We start from the raw sequence: 26,952 nt of genomic DNA on the forward strand, positions 1-26,952 counted from the left end.
TTAAAATCTCAGATAGTTTAGCAAAATCTATTGTAATTCATAGAGCAGTAAATGAAACGGTATTGATTAATAGCTTTGATTTCATAATTATATTAGCGCAAAGGTTTTGCAATTTAGATAATTATAAAAAAGGGACATTTTTTTTCCTTCTAGCAAATTCATATAAATTAGTTACGTAAATGGAAATATACAACACGAGCCGAGCTATCAGAATTAATATTGACTGGACTCGATTCAGAGAACGGATAAGACAAGAAATGTTACGCTTTCCCAACAACATTAGCAATATCAGTTCACGTTTACACAGAAACCTGCAGTAATGTTACTTAAAATCTAATGATAACGTTTATTGAGAAGCTCAAACTATATCGGTAACTTTCGTGGAAGATAACTTTCAAATTTCGTTCAGCATTTGAAATAGCAGCAGGCAAGCTATATTAATAGAAAGAATGACTATAACAGAGAGGCTTTTCAGTCTTCATAAACCTAAAGAGGAACATGGATATTCAACACGTAATAAAAAAAGAAATTTTGTATTTATGAAGTGCTTTTTATTATATTCTCTTTATATAATTTAATATTACAGACATAGGGTATGTAAGTTAAAATGCTCATCATTAATGACAAGATATTATGATTCATTTAATCCCGTTGTTTTACTATGTATTATACAATAAGAATAACGACTAAGGAGTCGACAGCGTCTGATTATTATATGGTATATATATTGTGGTTTGGATAGAATTTATTGTCATTGATTTAACACATTTATATGGAAGTAATACCACAATTAGAAATAGCGTTTACAATAAACTGATTTTGCTCAAGGTGAAACAATTATTTTCTTATGCAAAAAGACCAAAAGATTTGTTGAAAATATTATAAAACTGATGCGATGTTGTCAGCATTCTTTTTAACATCAGATCTCTCCGTAGATAACGTTTTACGGACAGAAAGGGAAACGCCCAGCAACATTTTGCTTGCTGGACAAATAAGAGCTGATTATTAGAGAATTAATTGGATAACTGAAAGCGACGAATAATAATATTTTAATAGAGTCGGCATAGAAATGCGATACATGAGTGGTAGACTATTATCACACACACTAGTGTCTCTACAAATCCCGTTACATGTGACGTAATAAATGTTTTTCAAAGCGTTTTCCAAAACGTATATCGTGATTATTCCAAATGTGTGAGGAAGAGATTATATAATATAGGAAGTGAACGAGACTATTTAAAACCATTTAAAATCGTTTGACCGAACTAAAAGACAGGGAGAGAGACATGAGTGAGCTCAAACTTCATAAAACCCACATATTCGTAAAATGTTAGGTCAACAGAATATAAATGGGATACAAAAAAGGATAGAAAAAAAGGATACAATAAAATTACTAACTATATGGGGTTTTCAGCAAAAAGTGAGTCCGTTCAACAGCTCAGGTGGACGTGAAAATTTTAATATATTGAAGAACAGAAGAAATGGCCAAAAATAAAAGGGCAAGTTCCTGAAAGAAATATGCACGTACCCTTCACACTTGCAAGGCGTTTATCTTATACGAATTCAAATAGAATCTAGAAAACATAACTTTTCTTTTTGTTTTTTCATTTCTTTTTTTCCGAATCGGCATTTTAGGAATTTCATTTCAGAATGTTGTTAATTGTTGAACTTTGTAACCTCAGCTGATTCATAGTGTCGAAGATCTATAGTCAAAAGTATTCTAGTAAGAACCATCATGTCATTTATTAAGATTTAATATATAATTTATTATCCATTATTTCCATCTTCATTCCACTGACGATATTGAGTAACCCACATTGGTTAGCTTGACGGCACACCTACGGAGTTATATTCGTTGATGTTGTTTCATGAGCGAAATTAACATCAACAGATTCTTTTGTGGATGTTTTTGTAATTTTTTGCAGATTCTGAAAAATACTGCGTCGAACAATACTTGTTGATAGAAACGATAAACATATAAGTAATCCAACGAATGAGTTTAAAATACAAAATAATAGAGAAAATTCTTCAATTCTTGTAAACGTATACAGAAATGCGAATGTCCATGTTAGCCCCATGATAAAGAATAGTTTTACACAAATGATAAACTCCAATTTCTTATGTTTTGATAAATATTTCGAAGAGAGTTTGCGTGCCAAATAGAGCCCTCTAGCGGTGAGGTTAAACGCTATGATATTAAGACATAAAATAAACATTACAGGGATTAAAAAAAACCATAGCAGACTTTTTCCATTTTTAATCCAGCAAATATCTTTTCCATACTCTGGGGAAAGTCCGTGATTTCCAGGAATATACTCAAATACCAGTGATACTGTTACTATTACAAGTGGACAGATCCAAGCATACAAGGAATACAATACAAATCTCTTGGTATGTTTTCCTTTATTTCGAAGTTGTGTGAGTCCTGAGAAAGTGTGACAGGCATCAAATGACATGACATTCATCCAGAAGAAAGTGGCTAGAAACGAATAATGCATTACTACAGCAAAAGATTTACACAGCACTGTAGATGTAGTGACTTGTGATGAGATAAGAAAGAGAAGCTCAGCTACAAACAGTGCTGACAAAAGACTAATGAGTAATTTACCTGGTAAGGTACGGAGATCAGGTATACAGAGATAGACTATAATGGTGATTGCTAGAGCTGGAATTGAGATTACGAGTCCCACTAATGTGATATAGCTCCCAGCTACGGAATATTTTGATACACCATTGATATTTGATATATTATTGGTACCATTGTTTACACAGATACTTATTATACCTTGAGAATCACGAGTGAATTCTGATTGGTTTAGCAAACGTTGGGTATTATTTAAGTAGAGAAGACCATCATTAGTGATGTAATACTCAGATTCATTTAATTTTGTTGTCATACATTTTAGCGGCGGATGGTAGATAACTTGTCGACATTTCTTAAATCTCAAATCGTAGATAGTGTATTTTGGACAGGAGGGAGACAGCACATATCTATTTTTCGCTTTGCTTAATTCATTTACCTTTACAGTATTGGTATCATAATCAAAAAGTATTGTTAGAGGAACAGTTCCTCCACTACCAGCTATTTCATGATAATTCACTTCACAAATATCACTGGAAAACCCGTTGCATATAGCACAACCTTTGTTTTTGTAAACTTTAGGAAATTTATACATGCCATTTACAAAGTAGTGTGCGATCGACTCCGTATATATCAATGCCATTGGCTCAGACTCACATGCCATTATTTGTTCCTTATTATTGTTATCTTGAGGACAATTCGAAATATATGGAGTACAATGATGCAAATATTTGATCAAATATGATTGAAGCTCTGCTGTTGGCGTACAGCTATCCTTGAGATAATTTGATATATTTTCAAGTGTGACATTAGAGATTCTGTCGCAGTTATATAAAAGATTGCAGAGAATGAATTCCTCTCCATGACACAGAGCACAATACAGGTTCCTGTAGAGTCTTTTACTTGTTTTACCAAAAGCAGGAATGATCTGCAGTGGATCCTGTGAGTCAGGATTTTCACAGTTGTTAACATACTCAATAACATCGTGGTTATCTGGACAACGGTCAAACTGATAAGCATAATGATCACCAGCTTTTCGGCAACTGATAGTTGGGTAGTTTGTGATAGAAGAGGTCTTATTAATAATGTCAGAACAGCATCCATTGTAGAGGTAGCAGTCTGGTTGACACGAACAACGTTCCGATGCGCCATCTGAACACAAAGCTGGGCTACAATTGTTGAAGTATCCTGCATGTGTTATAACACTTGAGAACAAAAGAACGCAAACTAAAAACAATGTTTCCATTTTAAAAGATATAATTAATGATGCATGAATTAAGCTTTCAAATCCTAGTAGTTCTTTGATATTTTGCTTCACTGCTGTAAATTTACCAGTTCTGACAGGTATTTTTGAAATTTAGCAATGTTTCCTAATGATACAATGACTATTACCTTAACAATATTTTCATTCCGAAGCGGAACAATGAAATTAATTTCGGTAGATTTAGATTCTTGGATTTTATTGGTATTAAATGCTGAATGTTCGCGACTCGGCTACTTTGCGTCACATATATGCATGTATGAATATATATAGATCCGAAGATAGTTGAGGCATCTGCAAAAGAACAAATATTTCATTAAACATACTATTATTGTAAACATTGATACATATTCAAGCACACACATGTACACGCAAAAGCACGCACGCTTATACACAGATAAACACACACGCCTGATATATATATATGTGTGTGTGTGTGTGTGTGTGTATGTGTGTGTGTGTGTGTGTATAAATAATTTACAAGTTAAGGGCAGAAGAAAAATTCTAATGCCAAATATGCCGAAACAAAAAATTGTCGATAACCATTATAATATATGCATCTCGAAACAAACCGATAGAAATCTCTAAAAAATTCGTTAAAAGATATAATTAATGATGCATGAATTCGAGTAAGTATTTCACTTATATCTCGCGTATTTGCCGCTGAAGAGGGGAAAATTTACTTATGAATTAACCCCGAAATTGGACCAATAGGGTAATAACGAAATTTTTAGAGATTTCTATCGGTTTGTTTCGAGACGCATATATTATAATGGTTATCGACAATTTTTTGTTTCGGAATATTTGGCATTAGAATTTTTCTTCTGCCCTTATCTTGTAAATTATTTATAAATTTAACCCTTAAAGGTATTTTTTGATATGCTGGCCATTGATAAAATTTTCTCCCGAAAAAAATGTTATCCTACATTAGTTATAAATTTGAATAGTGTTTACTCTCGGATTCTATCACTCTGTGAAAGTTTCTAGTTCGAATCACACGTGTCTCGAGATATGCCGAAGATTTTTTCTATTTTGGATATATTTGGGGTATTTAAGTCTGCTCAGGACTTGTTGCTTGCTTTTTCCATGGGTATGAGTAAGTATTTCACTTATATCGCGTATTTGCGCTGAAGAGTGGAACATTTTCTTATGAATAAACCCCGAAATTGGATCAATACGGTAATAACGAATTTTTTAGAGATTCGTATCGGTTTGTTTCGAGACGCATATATAATAATGGTTATCGACAATTCTTTTGTTTCGGCATATTTGGCATTAACATTTTTCTTCTGCCCTTATCTTGTAAATTATTTATAAATTTAACCTTTAAAGGTATTTTTTGATATGCTGGCCATTGATAAAATATTTTTCAGGAAAAGAATTTTATCCTACATTAGTTTATATATATATATATATATATATATATATATATATATATATATATATATATATATATATATATATATATATATATATATAAAGTTAATCCAAACAAGAAAACACAGAAAAAGAGAAAAAAACACAGCAACGCAGGACGTGGAACAATTAAAGTATTATTGACGCTCAGGAAAGAAAGGAAGGAGGGTTTAACGTTTCGAGCGGAGCTCTTCGTCGGAAACAAGGAGAAGGAAAGATCCCAGGGAGGGAAGACAGAGGAGAAAATATTTGAGCTGGTGGTGCTTAAGAGATCAGATGTTGAAAGAACAGAATTTGAAGGTAGTTGAAATATGATTTTATATATATATATATATATATATATATATGTATATACAGTTTCCGTCTTCCAAATCCACTCACAAGGCATTGGTCGGCCGGGGCTATAGCAGAAGACACTTGCCCAAGATGCCACGCAGTGGGACTGAACCCGGAACCATGTGGTAAGTAGCTTGCTAACCAACCACATGGTTCCGGGTTCAGTCCCACTGCGTGGCATCTTGGGCAAGTGTCTTCTGCTATAGCCCCGGCCGACCAATGCCTTGTGAGTGGATTTGGAAGACGGAAACTGAAAGAAGCTTGTCGCATGTATGTATATATATATATATATATGTGTGTGTGTGTGTGTGTTTGTGTGTCTGTGTTTGTCCCCCTAGCATTGCTTGACAACCGATGCTGGTGTGTTGACGTCCCCGTCACTTAGCGGTTCGGCAAAAAGAGACCGATAGTATAAGTACTGGGCTGATTTGCTCGACTAAAAGGCGGTGCTCCAGCATGGCCGCAGTCAAATGACTGAAACAAGTAAAAGAGTAAAAGAGTAAGAGTATATATATATATATATATATATATATATATATATATATATATATATATATATATATATATATATATATATATACACATATATACAACTATAAACAGGGGCAAATGAAAAGAGTCCAATGCCAAATATGCCGAAAATAGACTTAATCGTCAATAACCATATAATTTTTCACTATAAGCATGCGTCTCGAAAGCAAGCCAATAGAAATTTCTAAAAAATTTTGTTGTTATCGAATCGGCCCCGATTTCTGAGTTAATTCATTTAGCATTTCTCGTCATCAGCGATAAATTCGATAAGAAAATTAATGAGATACTTACTTGTACCCACGGAAGAAATAAACACTAAGTCCTAAGTAGACTTAAGTACCCTAAATATATTCAAAATACAAATTCCACAGTATACCTCGAGACACGTGTGATTCACTTCGGGACTCTCTCACTCTATGAGAATTTTCAGTCCGATCACATATTTTATTTATTTATTATTATTATTATTATTATTATTATTATTATTATTATTATTATTATTATTACTAGTATTGTTGTTATACATACATACATACATACATACATACATACAAGCATACGTAATGATAATAATAATAATAAGTGGATGTAAACACATGAACAAAATAAGAATAAACAAAAACAGCAATAAAAGCAAATTACACGAACGTATATAAACAGAAGATAGAAATATTACAGGCATCCCTCCACCACACACACACTAACTAAACATAGACGCATATAGAGATATAAGCGTGCGCAAGTGAAGACATACGTTAGAAATACAAAATGGCAGACGGTTAGTAAGGAGAGACACAAATAAGAAAGAAGAAAACAAAGGACCACTGATGCGGTCACAGGAGTGTGACGAAAGAACTCTGGCCGAAATTAAATTAAGATTAATGTACAAAATAAATATCACTGAAGCAAAATAACACCAAATATATAGTGCGTGTGTTTTTATTGGCTAAACTGGCAAAATGACCATTCCGAAATATAACAATATCTGTTTCAACACACGACTTCACATAAAAAATCTTGCACAACCAATATATAAACGTACAATAATACGGCTGAACAAAATAAAAACAAAGAGGCGCAACGAAGTAGAAGGATAGATTTTGTCAGTGTCTTACCGCTGTGCAGAGGAAAACAGTGATATCATTACACAGAAAGCATTGCTTAATTTTAGCATGGTAAAGAATATTGTTCTTACCAATATCCAAACTTGGCTTCGGTGCTCAAACGTTGCAACAACAATTGCCGTTACCTCCTATAGCTAGATGTGAATTGAAAGCAGGATGGGCACAATGTCATTGAAATTGATGGGAAAAGAAGACAGAGAGAGTGAATGAGAACGATAGAGATATCAACTATAAAATGGAATCAAATGACAAGTAGCAAAGTGGTCAATATGTAGCTGCCGTTTTCCGGAAGCAATCTAAGAACCATAATACGGCTGAGTCAGAGAGAGAAACAAAAGAGAGAATACAGTAACATTTTCACTAAGAGAGAGTTCACAAGGAGGACATATACAGTGTATAGTAAATATTTCGAAATACAGCGATATCTTTATGGAGAATACATTGGTTAATTTGCATGGAAGCTTATGCTGCTGTTCCTGATATCCAGAGTTGGTCTAAGAACTGAGATTGTGGAAGCATTTGCACCTGCAGCTGTTAATTGATGTTTAATGAAACCAGAATGGGTAAAATGTCATTAAGAGAGAGAAGGATAAAGATGTTACCGATAGATTAAGACGGATTTTCATTAAAACTAGGATGGGACAAATGTCGTTAAAAGAGAGAGGGGTAGACAGGAGTGACGAGGAAGAAATTGACTATATTTAGGAAACCGTTGCGAAAAACATTGATATCCTTTCGGAAAATACAATGGTTTATTAGAATTGAAAATTATACTGCACTTATCAATAGATTTTAAGTTAAAATGAGAGGTAAAAACAATTATTAAAACAGAGAGGGAAAGACACAGACAGACTGAGAGGGTGCGTGATAATGGCAGAGATATCACCAAGAGAGGGCCAACGAACGAGAAGTTTTAAAGTCATTAGAAGAATTGATTAGTTAATTAACCTGGAAGTCAAAATTGCTGTTACAGCTATCGCTGAGCCGTAATGAGAATTTACGTTACAAGAACTTCCACCTACAGCTTCAGCTAGATTTTTAGTGAAGCCATGCAGTATGTTATTAAGAAAGAAAGAAAAAAGAGAGAGAAAGACAGGAGAAAAGACAGAGACAGAAGGACAAAGATATCAAAGAGGGAGACAATGAAGGTTAGTATGTTTTAGTATGTTTAGTATGTTTTAGTACAATAATACGGCTGAAGGAAAATAAAAGGAGAGAGGCGCAACCAAGTAGAAGGATAAATTTTGTCAGTGTCTTACCGCTGTGCATAGGAAAACAGTGATATCATTACAAATAATTCATTGCTTAGTTTTTGCATGATAAAGAATATTACTCTTATCAATATACAAATTTCGCTTCGGTTCTCAGACGTCGCAACAACAGTCGCCGTTACCTCCTAAAGTTAGATGTGAATTGAAAGCAGGATGGGCACAATGTCATTGAAAGTGATAGGAAAAGAAGAGAGAGAGAGTGAATGAGAACGACAGAGATATCGGCTAGAAAGTGGAATCAAATGACAAGTAGCAAAGTGGCCAATGTGTCGCTGCAGTTTTCCGGAAGCAATCAGAGAACAATAATACGGCGGAGTCAGAGAAAGAAACAGAAGAGAGAATACAGTAACATTATCACTAAGAGAGAGTTCACAAGGAGGATATAATAAGACGGAGTTTCATTAAAACTAGGATGGGACAAATGTCGTTAAAAGAGAGAGGGGTTGACGGGCATATCTCCAAGAGAGTGTCAACGAAGGAGAGGTACGAAGATTTGCTAGTATGTGGCAGATCTGTTGTGTAGTAAACAAAGAACAATGAGAGAAGGAGAAAAAATGAAGAGAAAACAGTGTGATCCATATCGAGGATAAATTTGTTAATTTACATGCAATCGTCAATAAACAAACAATGATTGAGAATTGTGATGTAGCAAAGATTTCCGCCTACGGCAAAATCTATATTTCTACTGAGACCAGGATAGGCCGTATGGCATTAGCAAGTAGGTGGATGGAGAGGAAGAGAAATGACAGATATATCCCCAACAGAGTAGCAACGAAAGAGGGGACGGAACGTCTTCAGTATGTGGCAGCAGTATTGAAGAAGAAAATAAAGAATAATAAGGAAAAGAAAAGAAAAAGGGAGAAAACAGTAACATTAACACTAAGGAAGAGACGACAAGGGACAAATTTACAATACCTAGAAAATATTTCAGGAAAAATTGCTGTTTTTACGGAGAACATATGTATTAATTTGCATGCAAGACAATATTTTTCTTACCGATGCCCAAAGTCGGCAGGAGAGTTCCGTCTACAGATGTAGTTAGATTGTTAATGAAAAGAGGAGGGGCAGAATATCATGAAAGGAGTAAGGCAAAGAGAATAAGAGAATGTGTGAACAACGAAGATATTACAAATAGACGAGCAACTTCTATTGGGATGTCGCAGTTGGGTTGAGGAAAAAAAGACAAAGATAGACAGAGAAAGAAAAGGAGAGAAAACAGTAATATTATCAGTGAGACAGGAGTGACGAGGAAGAAATTGACTATATTTAGGAAACCATTCCGAAAAGCATTGATATCCTTTCGGAAAATACAATAGTTTATTAGAATTGAAAATTATACTGCACTTATTAATAGATTTTAAGTTAAAATGGGAGGTAAAAAGATTATTAAAACAGAGAGGGAAAGACACAGACAGACTGAGAGGGTGAGTGATAATGGCAGAGATATCACCAAGAGAGGGCCAACGAACTAGAAGTTTGAAAGTCATCAGAAGAATTGATTAGTTAATTAACTTGTATAACTTGCATTTAACATATGATCATGCAATCTAGATCCATACATATATATTTACACACACACACACACACACACACACACACACACACACACACACACACACACACACACATACACATATGTATATATATATATATATATATATATATCTGTAAATGTATGCATATATATATATATGTATATGTATGCATGTATATGTGTGTATATGAATATATGTGAATGTGTATGTATGCATGTATATATATATATATATATGTGTGTGTGTGCATGTGTGTGCGTGTTGTATTTGTATATATATATATATGTCTACATCTTCATCTATGCGCATTTGCATTTTTTGTAGGTGTATGTATATATTAGAGTGAACTTGTGTATATATGTACGCGGGCGTATGTTTATATATGTATACCCATACATGTATGTATATGTGTGTGTATGTGTATATCTATACATATCCATCTATGTAATTACGTATGTGTATACGTCATTGTATTAACACGTGTGTCTCAAACTTTGCACAGACGTTTGTATCTTGTTTTACGTTCGAATATATGCACATATTTATCTATGCTATGTATGTATATTTATGTATATATACACACGTGTGTACCTACATATATGAGATCCTATACATATATATATGTATGTATTCGTCCATGCGTATGCGTATGTGCGTGTATCAAGTGGTATGTATATACCTATATACTTAGCTGTGCGTGTATGAGCGCGTATGTATATGTGCGTATATATATATATATATATATATATATATATATATATATATGGATGTATGTATGTATGTATGTATGTTTGTATGCATCTGTGTAAGTATATGTGCGTCTAAGCACGAACACACACAAAAAATTTTCGTCTAAGTATTATCTTCCTTTCAACTTTTGCATCCTTTTCTCTCTCTCTTAACACTTACTATATTGAAGACTCATTACGTCATTTTCTCTAAACTAGAATGTTCCATGTTCATATTTGAATTTTTTGGTGTTTTAATTTTCCTTGTTTTTTACTAATTCGCGAAGTTGATGGACATATAGCGGTACGTAAAATCGAATCAGAAAATCTCTAGGGAGACGTCTTAATGATGTACCTGAAGAGACCCATAACGGGTCGAAACAAGTGTCGCACCCAATAAAATATTTTACTCAATCCATGTATTTTATAAATACTGTTACCCTAACCGCCACTACGAAGTTCCTGCAATAAATCTACGGATAACAACATATAAACAAAACTCTACCGGTGCTTTACTCATCTTTTTATACATTTTGTATAATTTCTCCATTATATGTAAATATTTGTATATATATATATATATGTATATATGTATATATATATGCGTCCAATAGCACCATACATGTTCCACATCCTCGCGTTGTGCTTTCTATTTGTTCATGTTTGGATAAACTTCATATATATATATATATGTGCGTGCGTGTGTGTGTTTGTGTGTCTGTGTTTGTGTGTGTGTGTGTGTGTGTGTGTGTGTTTTCATCAACGAAATGTCCAATAGATGAGACTGCGACCTCATGCTTTTTAGCTAATGAGAAGAACACTTTCGAGTTGGCACCAGTTTTTAGGGTATGAGTAGACCAGTTAATACAGGGGAAATTGAGATTGCCCATCATTAAAATATTATCAGGTTGACATTGTTGAATGAAAGACTTGGTGTTCGTGAGGCAGTCCTTGAAGCACAATAGCGGTGCATGAGCTGACCTGTAGAGCCCAATTATTTCTAAATCATTGTGATACTGATTCACAATAGCCCTTGGAAAATGTGACATTTCTTTCTGCAGTAAATGAGTCTTGTAGGAAAATGACACCTCCTACAATTTTTCTACCTATGCGGTCTGCTCTGATTGTGGTGAAATTCCTTACTTTTACTTCAGCTTCCGAGTGGGAGTTGTTAAGGTAGGTTTCAGTAAGGAAGAAGAAGGGAATGTGCTGAGTGTGGTCGGTAACCCAATCCTCAATGGATTGCATGGAAGGGTGTGCATATGCCTTGAACATTGGGTAAGAGTGTTAAGACTGGAGTAGTGGCCTGGTCAGACCTTTTTAGAGGTCTCGGTAGAAATTTATGGGTTAATGACAGTGACGAGGATAGCTTTTCCACTGAGGTAGCAGCAGAGGTTGATTCCGTGTGATAGCCATGATATTCTTCTGGATCTCTTTGGGTCTTTTCTGGATCTCTTTGGATAACCTCGTTAAGGAGAACTCCGTGGCTGGAGTTGTGTCTACATTCACAGTTATGTTGATTGATTCGGCCCAGATGGAGGATATGTAAACGGAACACTTTTCCCCTTAAATTTCTTTTTTTACGGAATCCCACGTTTTAGGCTATGGAGATTTGGATTCAAAAGAACATTTTTCAAAAATCCGACACTACAAAATTTCAATTTCCACCCCTTCTCCATTTCTTCATTTTGCACCTTTTCCGGTAATATTTTGGCCAAATACGAACAAAAATACGAATATTATGTATCTGAAAAATAAAACTGTTTGTAAATTTTCAATTTAAAAAAAAAAAAATTATCCTCCCTCTCAAGCAGGCTATTTACCTCGTAGAAATAACAGCCGAATCCCAGCATTTATAGAGAGAAGGTCTTACAGCTGTTTCTAGGATATTAATTAATAATATCACCTCATCGGAGACGGTGTGAGAGGAAACTTAAGTCATAGTTAGTTTAAAGAGTGAGGTGGAGGAAAGAAAATATATGTAAGATATGTATGGGTATTGATGTTGTAAATCCGTTTTATAGGCATAATGGTATATATGCAATATTCTAAAATCCTTTGAATAAAATCCAAAAGTCCAACAGGGTTTAAAATGAGTCCTTCGAAATATAGAGTTTATAAGCAATGTAAGATACCATTATGATTGAGATCAATCAGATTTTTAAACTTGGTCATTCCCAGTAAGAAATTTATATACAGTGTTGCAGAGTCAAAGATTTGTGACTTAACTTTGCTCTCACACCGTCTTCGATGAAGGGATATTATTAATTAATATCCCAGAAACAGCTGTAAGACCTTCTAGCTATAAAGGCTCTAATATCTCTACAGCCTTGGTTTTTTATCTTATTACGCAAAAATTTCTTATATACACACGCTGACATAGAACCAACGTTGAACCCTTTATTCGCAATATCACCGAATCTGGAACTTCACTATGGTCTGTCTATAGCACTTATTCAGCATTACCTGATACCTTTGGGTCTCAATGATACCATTATCTCTTATATATATACGTGTGTGTATGTGTGTGTGTGTGTGTGTGTGTGTGTGTGTGTTTGTGTGTGTTTGTGTGTCCGTGTTTGTCTCCCCATCATCGCTAGACAACAGACGTTGGTGGGTTTATATCCCCGTAACTTAACGGTTCGGCAAGAGAGACCAATAGAATAAATACTAGGCTTACAAAGACTAAGTCTTGAGGACGATTTGTTCGACTAAAGGCGTTTTCCACCATGACCGCAGTCAAATGACTGAAATAAATCAAAGAAAATAGAATAAACAAACAAACAAATATATATATATATATATAAGTTCATCAAAATTTAGATTCAGATGAACATGGTACTTAAGTCAAAGGCACCAGAATTTTGTATGGTATTATACACATATATCAAATGGGGTGATTATAATCAAAATAAGCAACAAGTATATCCGAGGTAGAGTAGTACAAATGTTTCATGCTACTTCATTTTATTAAACACTGTAAGTATTACATCAGTTTAAAAATGTCGAGCAATCTTCAGCCACTTAGAGAATTTTCCAGTAAAACGGACCATGCACATTCTTAGACCTATTTCATTTGCCAACATTATAAAGAGGGTAGATATATAGACAGAGAGGTTGATTTCATTCTTGAGAATATGATAGCAGTAGATTCACTCTCTGACTGTAGATTTTATCATTGTGTTCACTTTGTTATTTAGATCTGTCAGTGGGGAGGGGGATTTTATTTTTGGTTTGATGGAGGCAAAGAATTTTCTCTATTTATAGATATAGGAAGGGCTAGTATAAATGTCAAAACCATAAACCTATTCCCATTTTGAGGAATTCAGTTTAGATACATTTGAATGTATTATAGCAAGAAGCTGGTAGGGTGAAGTTAGAGGGGTAGGGGAACATAGGCTACTAGTTCTCTAGAGGTTTTAATGTCCCTTGCCATTTAACATCCAGATTCCATATTAAGTAATTTAAGTAAATATTCTTTAGATAATTTTCTAAAGAATTTCAATAAATTTAGTATCTTATATAGGGATAGAAAATATAGAAATCATTTCATATTTATATAAATATATCTCTATATATCCATTTCTATTAATATATAATCATAATTAGCTAGTAAATGGTGATTTTTTATTGAGTTGAATTAAAAGAAAATTTTATACATAATATTTACTAACTGTGGAAAGAAAAACTTTATTAATTTAGCACATATATCAGGAGTCAATAAAATATATCAAAAACGTAATGAAAGGTAGGTAATCGTGATGAACGAAGTAATTTCTCTAGATATGTAGAATTTTTTACAGTGATTTCATATTTATATATCTTCATTTCTATTGATATATAATCATAATTAGCTAGTAAATGGTGATTTGTTTTATTAATGAGTCGAAATGAAAGAATATGTTATACATAATATTTACTTACTGTGGAGAAAAACTTTATTAATTTGATAAATATATCAGGAGTCAATAAGATATATTAAAAAGAAATGGAAGGGTGATAATCAAGATGAACCAAGTAATTTCCCTAGATATATAGAGTATGTTTCCATCCTATATAGGAGAGTATCGAAAGAATTCTAATTTCATTATATTCAGATTTATATATATAATGAAATTTCTTAGTATTCTATGCAGGTTAAATATAAGCTATAATGGTATATTCATTTTTTATCATCTAACATTATCATCTAACAATGAAATTTTTAATTCTCACTCAAATCATTATAATGTTGCTTTATCTGGAGCTGGATACGACCAGGATATCACCTTCTTAGATCTTGATAATAAAGTTCTTTCAAATGAATAAACGAATGAAAATAGCGCAAATAATATAGAATCTTCTATATAAAAAAAATATAAATCAATTGAAACGAGTAACCTAGTATATAAACCTGATACAAGAATTAGAAATGGTAAACAGATCATAAATAAGTATAAAAAGTTTAAGCTATATAAAATAAATATAAATAATAATAAAAAAAATCTCTCCCACAGAGAAAAAAACAAATAGACATAAATATAAGACTAAAGTGAATAACGAATCTCTGAAGGATATAGATAACATTAATCTTCCCAACCTTACTCAAATAAAAAAATTCAATAGAAAAAATGTTGTATGGTTGAATATCCCCTTCAACTGTTCGATTTCTACGAACATATACGGCAAATTTAATTCTATACTAGAAAAAATCTTCCCTGCTTCCCATAAATATTATAGAATAATTTCTAATAGATCAGTAAGAATATCATACTCTACTCTTCCAAATATGGGTACCATAAGAGCTAGACTAAATAGAAAAAATATCAAGTTAGCTAGAAATGAAATAAATAGTAACAACAAGAACAATAATAATAATAATAATAATAATATTAATAATAATAATAATAATAATAATAATAATAAAAATAAACGCAATAACAACACCAATTATAAACAACATAAACCTAGCCGTCACTGAACTAGCCACTGAAACAAAAAAAAGTTATATCACTGAACTAAATGACTTGATATACGCAGCAGCCACTGCAGCCACAAAAGAAGCTGGATTCTCACCCAAACCCGCCCAAACAGGTGTACCACCACCCAAACAAACCCTGTGGATAAATAACATCCAAAACAAAATAAAAAAAATTAGATAAGACCTGTCGATTCATAATGAAATCAGCAAACAAGCAACGCTACTGAGCAACAAAAAGAGAACAAAAATGCTCCGCAAACATAACATCACAGAAAAAGATTTGCCGGAGATAAAAGAAAAGCTGAAGCAAGATATCCTTGCCAAAGCTCAAAGGATCCGCCGGTACGAGAAACGCCAACGCTTCTTTGAACAGAACAAAAAGTTCAACTCCGACCCCAAAAAGTTCTACCAAGAACTGGGCAAAAATAAAATAGAAGTCACTGCAGCACCAACGGCAGAAGAATTGGAAGAATTCTGGAGAGAAATATGGTCGGCGAACGAACAGCCAAAAAAAAGGAGTATGAAAATATCAAACTCGGCATCTGAACAACTTTGGAACCCCATAACAACTGAAGAGGTCACCCAGGCACTGCAAAAGCTAAGCAACTGGAAGGCACCTGGGCATGACAAGATCCCCAACTTCTGGTTGAAATATCTAACAGGAATGCACAAAAAGCTGGCTGAAAATTTTAACAGCATACTAGCAGAGCCAGAGACAATGCCTGAATGGCTCACGAAGGGGAAAACCATCTTAATTCCCAAATCAAATGAAACAACAAAACCAGAAACTACAGACCAATAACCTGCCTCCCTACTATGTTCAAGGCATTTACTGCAGTGATATCGCAAAGGCTGAACAAGCACCTGGACGAAAACAAACTGTTCCCAGAAGAGCAGAAAGGATACCGCAAGGGCTCATATGGCTGTAAAGATCAACTAATGATTAATAAAGCCGTAACTGAAGACAGCCACAGAAAGCAGAAAGGCCTCAGTATGGCCTGGATTGACTACAAAAAGGCGTTTGATAGCATCCCCCACACATGGATCCTCGAAACACTAGCCATTAACAAAGTAGCACCAACAATCATAAAATTCATAGAGCACTCTATGAATAAATGGCAAACAGTCCTACACCTCCAAACAAAAGAGAGACTCATGAAAACCAAAGACATCCCCATTAGAAGAGGAATATTCCAAGGAGACACGCTCTCTCCACTCCTTTTCTGCTTGGCACTGTCACCTCTATCTGATATGCTAAATAGAACTGGATGCGGATATAAATGTTACGGCAAAACGATCAGCCACCTTTTATATATGGATGACCTAAAACTATACGCTGCAAATGACAAACAGCTGGAAACACTATTAAAGACAGTTCATGGATTTACCAAAGAAATAGATATGAAATTTGGATTAGAAAAATGCACCAAAGTAACCATGAAAAGAGGAAAACTAGTTAAGAGTAACAACATCACACTAGATAAAACCAATGAAATAAAAGAATTAGACCAAAGCCAAACTTACAAATACTTAGGAATCCATGAACTAGATAAGACACAACACACACAAATGAAAGAGAAAATAAAAAAAAGAATATTATAGACGAGTTAGATCAATACTAAAAACAGAGCTCAATGCTAATAACAAGATAATAGGTATCAACACTTTAGCTGTCCCAGTTATAAGTTACAGCTACAATATCCTTAACTGGACACGAAATGAACTGTCCAAAATAGATAGGAAAACAAGAAAAATACTGACAGGATCTAGGATGCATCACCCAAAATCTGACATAGAAAGACTATATATACAACGTATAGAAGGTGGTAGAGGTCTTGTACAGCTGGAAAACTACTATAAAATAACCACCATAGGACTGCAAAAATACCTACTTCAGAAGGAAGGAAAACTGATCCAGATAGCAGCAAAACACGAGCAAAACAAAAAACTGTTCTCAGTATTTAAGGAAGCTGACAAATACAAACAAGAAATCATACCACCTAATAAACACAAAGAAGAAGAAGAAGATGATGAAGAAATAACAAAAGCTATAAAACAAATGAAATCCAAACTAAAAATAGAACAGCAACGAGCCATGATAAAACGATGGCAAGAAAAGCCCCTTCATGGTAAATACTGCACTAAACTAAACGCAAAAGAAATAGACAAAGAAAAATCCCAGCAATGGTTGAGAAGCTCAGGACTCAAAGCAGAAACAGAGGGATTTTTAATTGCAGCACAAGACCAAAGCCTCCCCACCAGAAATTACCAAAAACATGTAATGAAAAGAAATATTACAAGTAACTGCAGAATATGTGGAGATGGACAAGAAACAATAAATCATATTATCTCTAGTTGCCCAGTCCTGGCTAAGAAGGAATATATTCACAGACATGACAGAGTTGGAACCTACATACATTGGAAGCTATGCCAACATTATGGAATAACAACAGAAAAAAGATGGTATAGGCACACACCAGAAAAGGTCACAGAAAACGAGAAAGCAACCATACTCTGGGATATGCCGATACACACAGATAGAGAAATTAAGGCCAACAGACCAGATATAGTTGTCAGAGATCATGAAGAAAAAAAATGCTTTCTAATTGATGTATCAATACCGGAAGATGACAACGTGTCTCTAAAAGAAATGGAGAAACTCTCAAAATACAAAGACCTGGAAATAGAGGTAACTAGAATGTGGAACCTGAAAACAGAAACAATTCCTATCATAGTAGGTGCATTAGGCATGATAAAAAAATATTCAGACAAATACATAACAAAAAACACCAGGACTTACAAACACATATAACATACAGAAAATTGCACTACTAGGCACTGCACAAATCCTACGCAGAACACTTTCCATACAATAACCATCAGAGCATCACAACAAATCACAGCACATACCCAAGGCTCGGTAGTGAAGTGAAAGCACGCTATAAAAATAAAACTACTGAATAATAATAATAATAATAATAATAATAATAATAATAATAATAATAATAATAATAATAATAATAATAATAATAATATTAATAATAATAATAATAATAATGATAAGAATAAGAATAATAACATTAATATTGGCAATAATAATGATAATATCAATGATATAAATGATAAAAATAAAAATGTGGAATGTGAGGAAATTGGGAAAAGATTAATAACAAACAACCCTAACTTATATAACAATATAATTATAGATAAGGGAAATAACACTAATGCTAATAACAGCTCTAGTAATGAAAATGAAAATAGCTTGTTCCTAAATAATATTAATACCCAGAATCATAAATGCTAGTATGGTATATAAATTTTTTATTTGGTTTCAAATTATTAAGATTTCAAAATTTAGATATGGTCAGAATGTTATTATTTAAAATACTTAAACGTACGGGTAGCACAATGTATACAAGATCCCCTAGTTTGGAACGGTTATTCGATGAGTTTTTATTATTCCTATGTTTAAATCAGCCGAAACGTTGTGGTAACAACAAACAAGATGACACATATCCGTCCAGTGTAACTAACGTAAACACAAGTTTTTTTTCCTTTCTTAAACTGCCTGGAACCCTATTTTGTATATTTTCGATCCAAAAATGCACGTCGGCTTCTCTCGATTAAACTTTCTCAAGAAGATTACCAAAGCTTCTAGACCAAACTACATATTCACAATTTTAGAAGATGTTTTATTATTTTTTGTTTACGTAAGAATAAACTACTGGGAATTCAAACTTACATCATATTTCAAAATATAATCACAAATTCTCATAACAATCAATCTGTTTTAAAATTCTTTAAAATTGATTCTTCTTTTATTGTTTATTCTTCCACTACCGTTTTCAAATCTTAGATCACAGGCAGAAGTTATCGAAAATGGAATGGATTTTCACAAAAGTCCATCCATTGAAGATTAACTTGATAAACCTTATTACATATTGATATTAATCTATCTGTTAAGGCAACGAGTTGGCAAAACCATTAGCACACAAGGCAAAATACTTCGCCGCATTTAATCCGTCTTTACATTCTCACAGTTCAAATTCCGTCACGACCCCTCCTCGAAAATTGCTACCTTTTTGCCAAAATTTGGAATGTATATTACTCTATTGGTTCTCTCACATTTCCTTTCACTTAGCAGTCGATTGCTCCCAATATCAACCATTTTGCATTTGCATTTGACTCTCTTCTTCTGTGTGTATACCAGTGACCGTATGTACGATCATATATGCATGAAAAATACATATATGTGTGTGTATGTGTGTGCGCGTGTATTCGTAAAACTTTATGCATACACGTACATACATATTCACTAATAGATCTAAACATCTATACCCACACACACACACACACACATACACATACACACACACACACACACACACACACACACACAAGCACATATATACAAAGATACAGGGCAAGCATGAAGTCTATACACAGGGGAAACATGTCTTACTCATTAATATCGCTAATAATGATTGTGTAGAGTGGGTTTCGTCGCTCATCAGATATTAGTTCGTTTCACGTCTTTTTCTGACGTATGTTGGAGAAAATCACAGATGAAAACCATGTTGAAAATGTTATTCTTTAATGAAGTTCAATAATATTATTGAATAATATTATTTTCGCTCATGTACGTAGACTTAACGTTCACACTTTACATGCATAGATGAATAAATAAATAAATAAATTTCTGTTTGAACAAACAAAAGAAACATAATTCAGTATATGAATATATCATCTTTTTTATTTTTAATTGAAAAAGAATGTTACAAAAGTTACTCAAAGGCTGAGAGCTTCGTAGGCGGTACATAAAACACTAACTTCAAATCAGAGGATTCGTTACATTAAAAGAGAATATTTCGTGAAGCCTAATATTGGTAGATCACGTGCATACAAGGTAATTGTTACAATAATACTTAATAGTATTAACCCTATGCTTGCTAAAAGCAGAATATCATCTGTTCCATCTATGGTATTACGTGTCACTCTATGGGTACTCTTTTACTTGTTTCAGTCATTTGACTGCGGCCATACTGGAGCACCGCCTTTACTCGAGCAACTCGACCCCGGGACTTATTCTTTTTAAGCTCAGTACTTATTCTATCGTTTTCTTTTGTCAAACCGCTAAGTTACGGGGACATAAACACAACAGCATCGGTTGCCAAGCAATGCTAAGGGAACAAACAAAGACACAGAAACATACACGCACACATATATATATACATATACACGACGGGCTTCTTTCAGTTTCCGTCTACCAAATCCACTCTCAAGGCTTTGGTCGGCCCGAAGCTATAGTAGAAGACACTTGCCCAAGGTTCCACGCAGTGGGACTGAACCCGGAACCATGTGGTTGGTAAGCAAACTACTTACCACACAGCCACTCCTGCGCCGGTTATAAAGGTTTCGATATAAATTAAATTCGCTGTGTGCTATTGGATTCCTTACTTGCTTCCTCTAATTACTGAGTTTTACCTCAGTTACTTCCCTTACACTAGCTTCCGTAAATTCACTATTGTTTTTCACTATTACCTCTAACCAAACAGCAAACCGATCTTCATTATTTCTTTAGAATCATTCATATTATGACGTACCTTATCCGTTTAGTTATCACTTTACAAGTCGTATTATTATTATTATTATTATTATTATTATTATTATTATTATTATTATTATTATTATTATTATTATTATTATCTTTTTTCTTCTTCTTCTTTCAAATTTGCTTCCATTTCTTGCCGAGTGTTTTCCCGACTCCTAGGGCAAAGAAACTCATAGTATACATTGGTAGGCCATTAACCTAAACTCACTAGTTCGTTCATTTTTTTTAAAGTGAAATTAAAATACATGGGTAGTAATAGTTATCACATCGACAATGCTCTTCTCAATATGTGTGATGTACCAGTTAAGACAATCTTTTGCACTTCTTGCAGGGATGGTAAGCCAGGGATATTTCTCATATGATTTTCGGTTCCCTTCTTGATCATTCCTAGTGCTCCTACGATCACTGGTATTGTAACCTCCTTGAGATGGCACATATTCTCAATTTCAATGAGCAGGTCTTTATATTTTCTGAGCTTGTCAAACTCTTTCGCCGAGATATTATGATCACAGGGGATGCTCATGTCGATCAATAAGCAAACCTTATTGTTTTGGTCTTTCACAACAATATCTGGTTTATAGGCTTTGATGGTTCGGTCTGTATGTACTGGAAAGTCCCACAGAATCGTTACAGTTTCTCCTTCAGTTACAGCTTCAGGGTGGTGATTATACCACTTGTCGGCAGTTTTGATATTGTAATGCCGACTTATTAACCAGTGTAGATATTGGCCAACTCTGTCCTGTCTTAATTTATACTCCACTGGTGCTAAGACTTTACATCCAGAGTTTAGGTGGTCCACTGTTTCAATCATGTCGTTGCAGAATCGGCAATTTGGGTCTGCTCCATTTTTCATCACATTGGCCTGGTAGTTCCGGGTTAATAGGCTTTGATCTTGAGCAGCCAGGATGAAACCTTCGCTCTCTGCTTTAGCCCTGAGCTCCGTAGCCACTGATGGGTTTGCTTCTGGTCAACATCAGCTTGTTTGGAGGCAAGAACTCCATTAGAGTGGTATAATTGGAGATTCGTATTCCACAACGACATATTGTGCTTCAGGAAGCTTTAAATCACAGGGGAAATTTTGACGATGTCCAGCGATCTCAAGATCCATGGATGCGGTATACTGTCGAAGGCCTTTTTATAGTCAATCCATGCGGAGCTGATATTTCTGCGCTTGTTGTGACGGTTCTCAAGGATCATACGATTAACTAGCAGTTGATCTTTGCATCCGTATGAGCCTCGGCGGCATCCTTTTTGTTCAATGGGGAAAATATCGTTCTTCTCCATGAATGCATATGTTTTCTCCGCCAGGATAGATGTTAGGATTTTATACGTGGTGGATAGACAGGTTATAGGCCGATAGTTTTTTGGAAGGTTGGTTTCGTTATTCTTTGGGAGTAGGTAAGTAATACCACTTGCTAACCATTCAGGTGTTTTCTTTGGGTCCTTCATAATTCCATTGAGAGGCTGAACTAGCTTACCGTGTGCACATGGGAGCGATGCGAGCCAGAAATTCGGCACCCTATCTTTACCGGGGGATTTCCAATTATGGGCCTTCGTGAGTGCTTTTCTTAGGTCTGTTATTGTGATGTCTTCCTATGCTTGTTGTTGTAAATTTTGGTAGGTTCCTTCTGTTTGTATAATCCAGTCTGCATTTATGTGGTACGTCTTCTTGTCACTCCAAATCCTTTTCCAAAAGTTTTGAACTTCTTCCATGGGAGGGGGGTCTTTAACGGTTACTTTCTCCTTCCCTATTTCTCTGTAGAATGTTTTGGCATTGGATGTGAACAGCTTAATTTGCTTGTAAATCTTGTTTCTCTTCTCAAATCTTCGTATTCTTTGGGCTTTTGCTTGGACTTTTTGTTTCAGCGTTTCTTTTATTGATATCAGTTCTTCTCTTGGTGAGGATCCAAATTTTCTCTTCATCTCTCTTCCTGTTCTGGATCTTACATCATTTCCACATATTAAATCATTTAATATTGATATTTCCCCTCTCATAAATTCAATCTCTTTTTCAATTTTACTTCTCCAGGTTTGATTTCTTCCCAGGTTTGTTTTTTTTTGTTTTTCCGGGGGCATACAGCTGGTTTCAATTGCCCTAGCAGAAGCGTAAATAGTTTAATTTAACTCAGTAAAATCAGGTTTTAATTCTTGTATTATTTCATTTGTTACATAGTTGCCAATTTGGATTTGCTTTTTATTTTGGTTTGTATTTGAGAGTTTATGAAGTGGTTCTCTATCATTCATACTTGTATGTCTTACAACTTCAAGCTTATTCAGGATTTTCTGCCTCATTTCTGCCACAGGCTCTCTGTGTTCTTCAGCAAATACGAGATCTTCAGTTACTGTTGTTTTATCATTTTCCTGGCTATCTTTAACAGGTTCAATAGAATTTCTTGTATCTTCAGGCCTTTGCGTACTTTGGTCAGATGGCAGTCTTTCAATTAAGCCTCGTGACGGGCTATACTGTTCATCTGATTCTTCATATCATTTGTGTCTTATATTTATGTCATTTTCCGTTGCGTGCTTGATCGCACTTATTTCACTGTCTGTGAGTCTGTTATTTCTAAGGATATCCCTCCTCACATTTGCCAATTTGTTCTCGTCCAAATAGGGCCTACTGTCTTGATTCCGTGTTCTCCATATACTGTATGAGTTTGCGGTGTGTCTCTCTTGAGATGTCCTGTCTAATGCATAGTAATAAGCGTATAGTACTTCTTTATACTCTTCTCGGGTCCATTTGTTCCGCTTACATTTTCCTTTCTGTGGTGGTTGTGGTGGTAAACTTGGAGGGCTCGAGTTGGGGGATTTCCCGTTCAAGTGACCATCCATGTCCGTATTCGGAGAAGAGTTTGTGTCAGTTGATGACTTTTCGATCCCAGGCTGGCTCTTCCCTGGGGGACGCGCTTCCAGATTAACCATAGGACAAGCGATTTGGTATACTGATTTAGTTTTCCTTTTAGTTTCCAGAAACATTTTGGTGCTACGATAATGTTATCATTTTTGAGCTTTGATTGGCTCGTGGGGAGACGGCCATCATTGCCGTTACAATTATAATCGTATCATTATAGCAGCCGTAGTCGGCTTATTATTGTTATTATCATCACCATTATTAACACTATTATAATTATCACCACTATTACTATCATCATTATCATCATCACCATCACCGTCATCATCATCATCATCATCATCATCACCATCATCAATTATATTCTTTTATGTGTAGCCACAGCAGTATCTTTTATTGATATTTTTGTTTTTTATCATTATCACCATCACAGTAGTGTCTGTCTGTCTCGTTGGCTGACTTGGTGGTTGGCTGGCTGGCTGTCATCAACGCCAGAGTTCTTGCCTGTCAAATAATACTTTCATATTTGGTTAACATCTAAAGAGCCGAGGTGAGGTTTGTGTTGGCTGAACTCTGTGAGTCTGTGCGTGTGTGTGTGTTACGTGTGTGTGTGTACGTGTGTGTAGATAGATAGATAGATTGTCAGCACTATTACTATCATTATTATCATCATAACCATCAGCACCATCATCATCTGTGATATTTTTCATATTTTTTTTTTAGGTGGGGTCCTATCTGTCAAAAAAGTTCAAATGTCTACTCCTACTAGCCTTAAGAAAAATTAAGGAAGGGCTGTATTGTTTGTGAATAGAGAAGTTGTGTTTGGCCAGAGAGAATCTTAGCATCATTATTTTTTTCCATGTGCGTTTGTGTTATTGCAATAAAAAATGTTTGTATATTTCGTGGTAGGTAATATTGTGGAGGTTGAAGTTGACTTTTCTAGAGATGTGTGTATGTCCAGTTAGAAGGTGTGTTTTTGCAATAAAAAGTATATGTTTACATTTATATTTGAATATTCAGGGAGGAAGCAAAGAAAAGTCAGATTTTCATAGAAAGTTTTAAGGTTTTGTAAGTGCACAAAAAGAAAAGCGTAATGTTTTTAGAGAGAAGAAAAAAAAAAACGGATGTTTATAGAGGCAATTGTGGGTATTAAAGTTTTTAAAGCTAATCAGATGTATGTTTGAAAACTGTAGATATGTAAATTTGTAAATTTCTTAACTTATTACGAAGAGAATTTTAAATACTCACAAGATATTGTAGAAGTTCCAGTCTTTGAGAGTTCTTTTTCCCCGTTGCTAAACTGGGTCATATTAGTGTTTCTATGGCTTTCGGCTACAGAATTATCAGAGCAGTGAGGAATACGTCCAGCCGCTGTCAAGGCTGGCACTCCTCTCTTACTATTATTAACGAAATATTTCGTTCAGCATTTGAAATAGCAGCAGGCAAGCTATATTAATAGAAAGAATGACTATAACAGAGAGGCTTTTCAGTCTTCATAAACGTATAGAGGAACATGGATATTCAACACGCAATAAAAAAGAAATTTTGTATCTATGAAGTGCTTTTTATTATATTCTCTTTATATAATTTAATATTACAGATATAGAGTACGTAAGTTAAAATGCTCATCATTAATGACAAGATATTATGATTCATTTAATCCCGTTGTTTTACTATGTATTAGACAATAAGAATAACGGCTAAGGAGTCGACATCGTCTGATTATAATATGGTATATATATTGTGGTTTGGATAGAATTTATTGTAATTGATTTAACACATTTATATGGAAGTAATACTACAATTAAAAACAGAGTTTACAATGAACTGATTTTGCTCAAGACAAAACAATTATTTTCTTATGCAAAAAGACCAAAAGATTTGTTGAAAATATTATAAAACTGATGCGATGTTGTCAGCATTCTTTTTAACAACATCAGATCTCTCCGTAGATAACGTTTAACGGACAGAAAGGGAAATGCCCAGCAACATTTTGCTTGCTGGACAAATAAGAGCTGATTATTAGAGAATTAATTGGATAACTGAAAGCGACGAATAATAATATTTTAATAGAGTCGGCATAGAAATGTGATACATGAGTGGTAGACTATTATCACACACACTAGTATCTCTACAAATCCCGTTACATGTGACGTAATAAATGTTTTTCAAAGCGTTTTCCAAAACGTACATCGGGATTATTCCATATGTGTGAGGAAGAGATTATATAATATAGGAAGTGAATAAGATTATTTAAAACCATTTAAAATCGTTTGACCGAACTAAAAGACAGGGAGAGAGACTTGAGTGAGCTCAAACTTCATAAAACCCACATATTCGTAAAGTGTTAGGTCAACAGAATAGAAATGGGATACAAAAAAGGATAGAAAAAAAGGATACAATAAAATTACTAACTATATGGGGTTTTCAGCAAAAAGTGAGTCCGTTCAACAGCTCATGTGGACATGAAAGTTTTAATATATTGAAGAACAGGAGAAATGGCCAAAAATAAAAGGGCAAGTTCCTGAAAGAAATAGGTACATACCCTTCACACTTGCAAGGCGTTTATCTTATACGAATTCAAATAGAATCTAGAAAACATAACTTTTCTTTTTTGTTTTTTCATTTCTTTTTTCCCGAATCGGCATTTTAGGAATTTCAGTTCAGAATGTTAATTGTTGAACTTGGTAACCTCAGCTGATTCATAGTCTCGAAGATCTATAGTCAAAGGTATCCTAGTAACAGCCATC

At 34.3% G+C, this 26,952-nt stretch overlaps 1 protein-coding gene across 4 annotated transcripts; it reads right to left on the reverse strand.

The window, feature by feature from the left end:
• On the reverse strand, window positions 1–25,570 carry LOC115216817 (G-protein coupled receptor Mth-like). 4 transcript variants are annotated; one of them, XM_036506844.1, is made up of 2 exons: window positions 25,451–25,570; window positions 1–4,136 (listed from the first exon to the last, which is right to left on the reverse strand). In XM_036506844.1, the coding sequence occupies exon 2, from the start codon at window positions 3,825–3,827 to the stop codon at window positions 1,839–1,841; it is 1,989 nt and encodes a 662-aa protein (XP_036362737.1). In that variant the 5' UTR covers window positions 3,828–4,136; window positions 25,451–25,570; the 3' UTR covers window positions 1–1,838. The 4 variants fall into 4 exon arrangements, with proteins under 4 accessions (XP_036362737.1, XP_029642259.1, XP_029642261.1 ...); XM_029786399.2 differs by lacking the exon at window positions 25,451–25,570 and adding an exon at window positions 8,509–8,637; XM_029786401.2 differs by lacking the exon at window positions 25,451–25,570 and adding an exon at window positions 7,321–7,370.
• Window positions 25,571–26,952: the final 1,382 nt, after the last annotated feature.

This window comes from Octopus sinensis, linkage group LG10, assembly GCF_006345805.1.
Source record: "Octopus sinensis linkage group LG10, ASM634580v1, whole genome shotgun sequence".
NCBI classification, from domain to species: domain Eukaryota; kingdom Metazoa; phylum Mollusca; class Cephalopoda; order Octopoda; family Octopodidae; genus Octopus; species Octopus sinensis.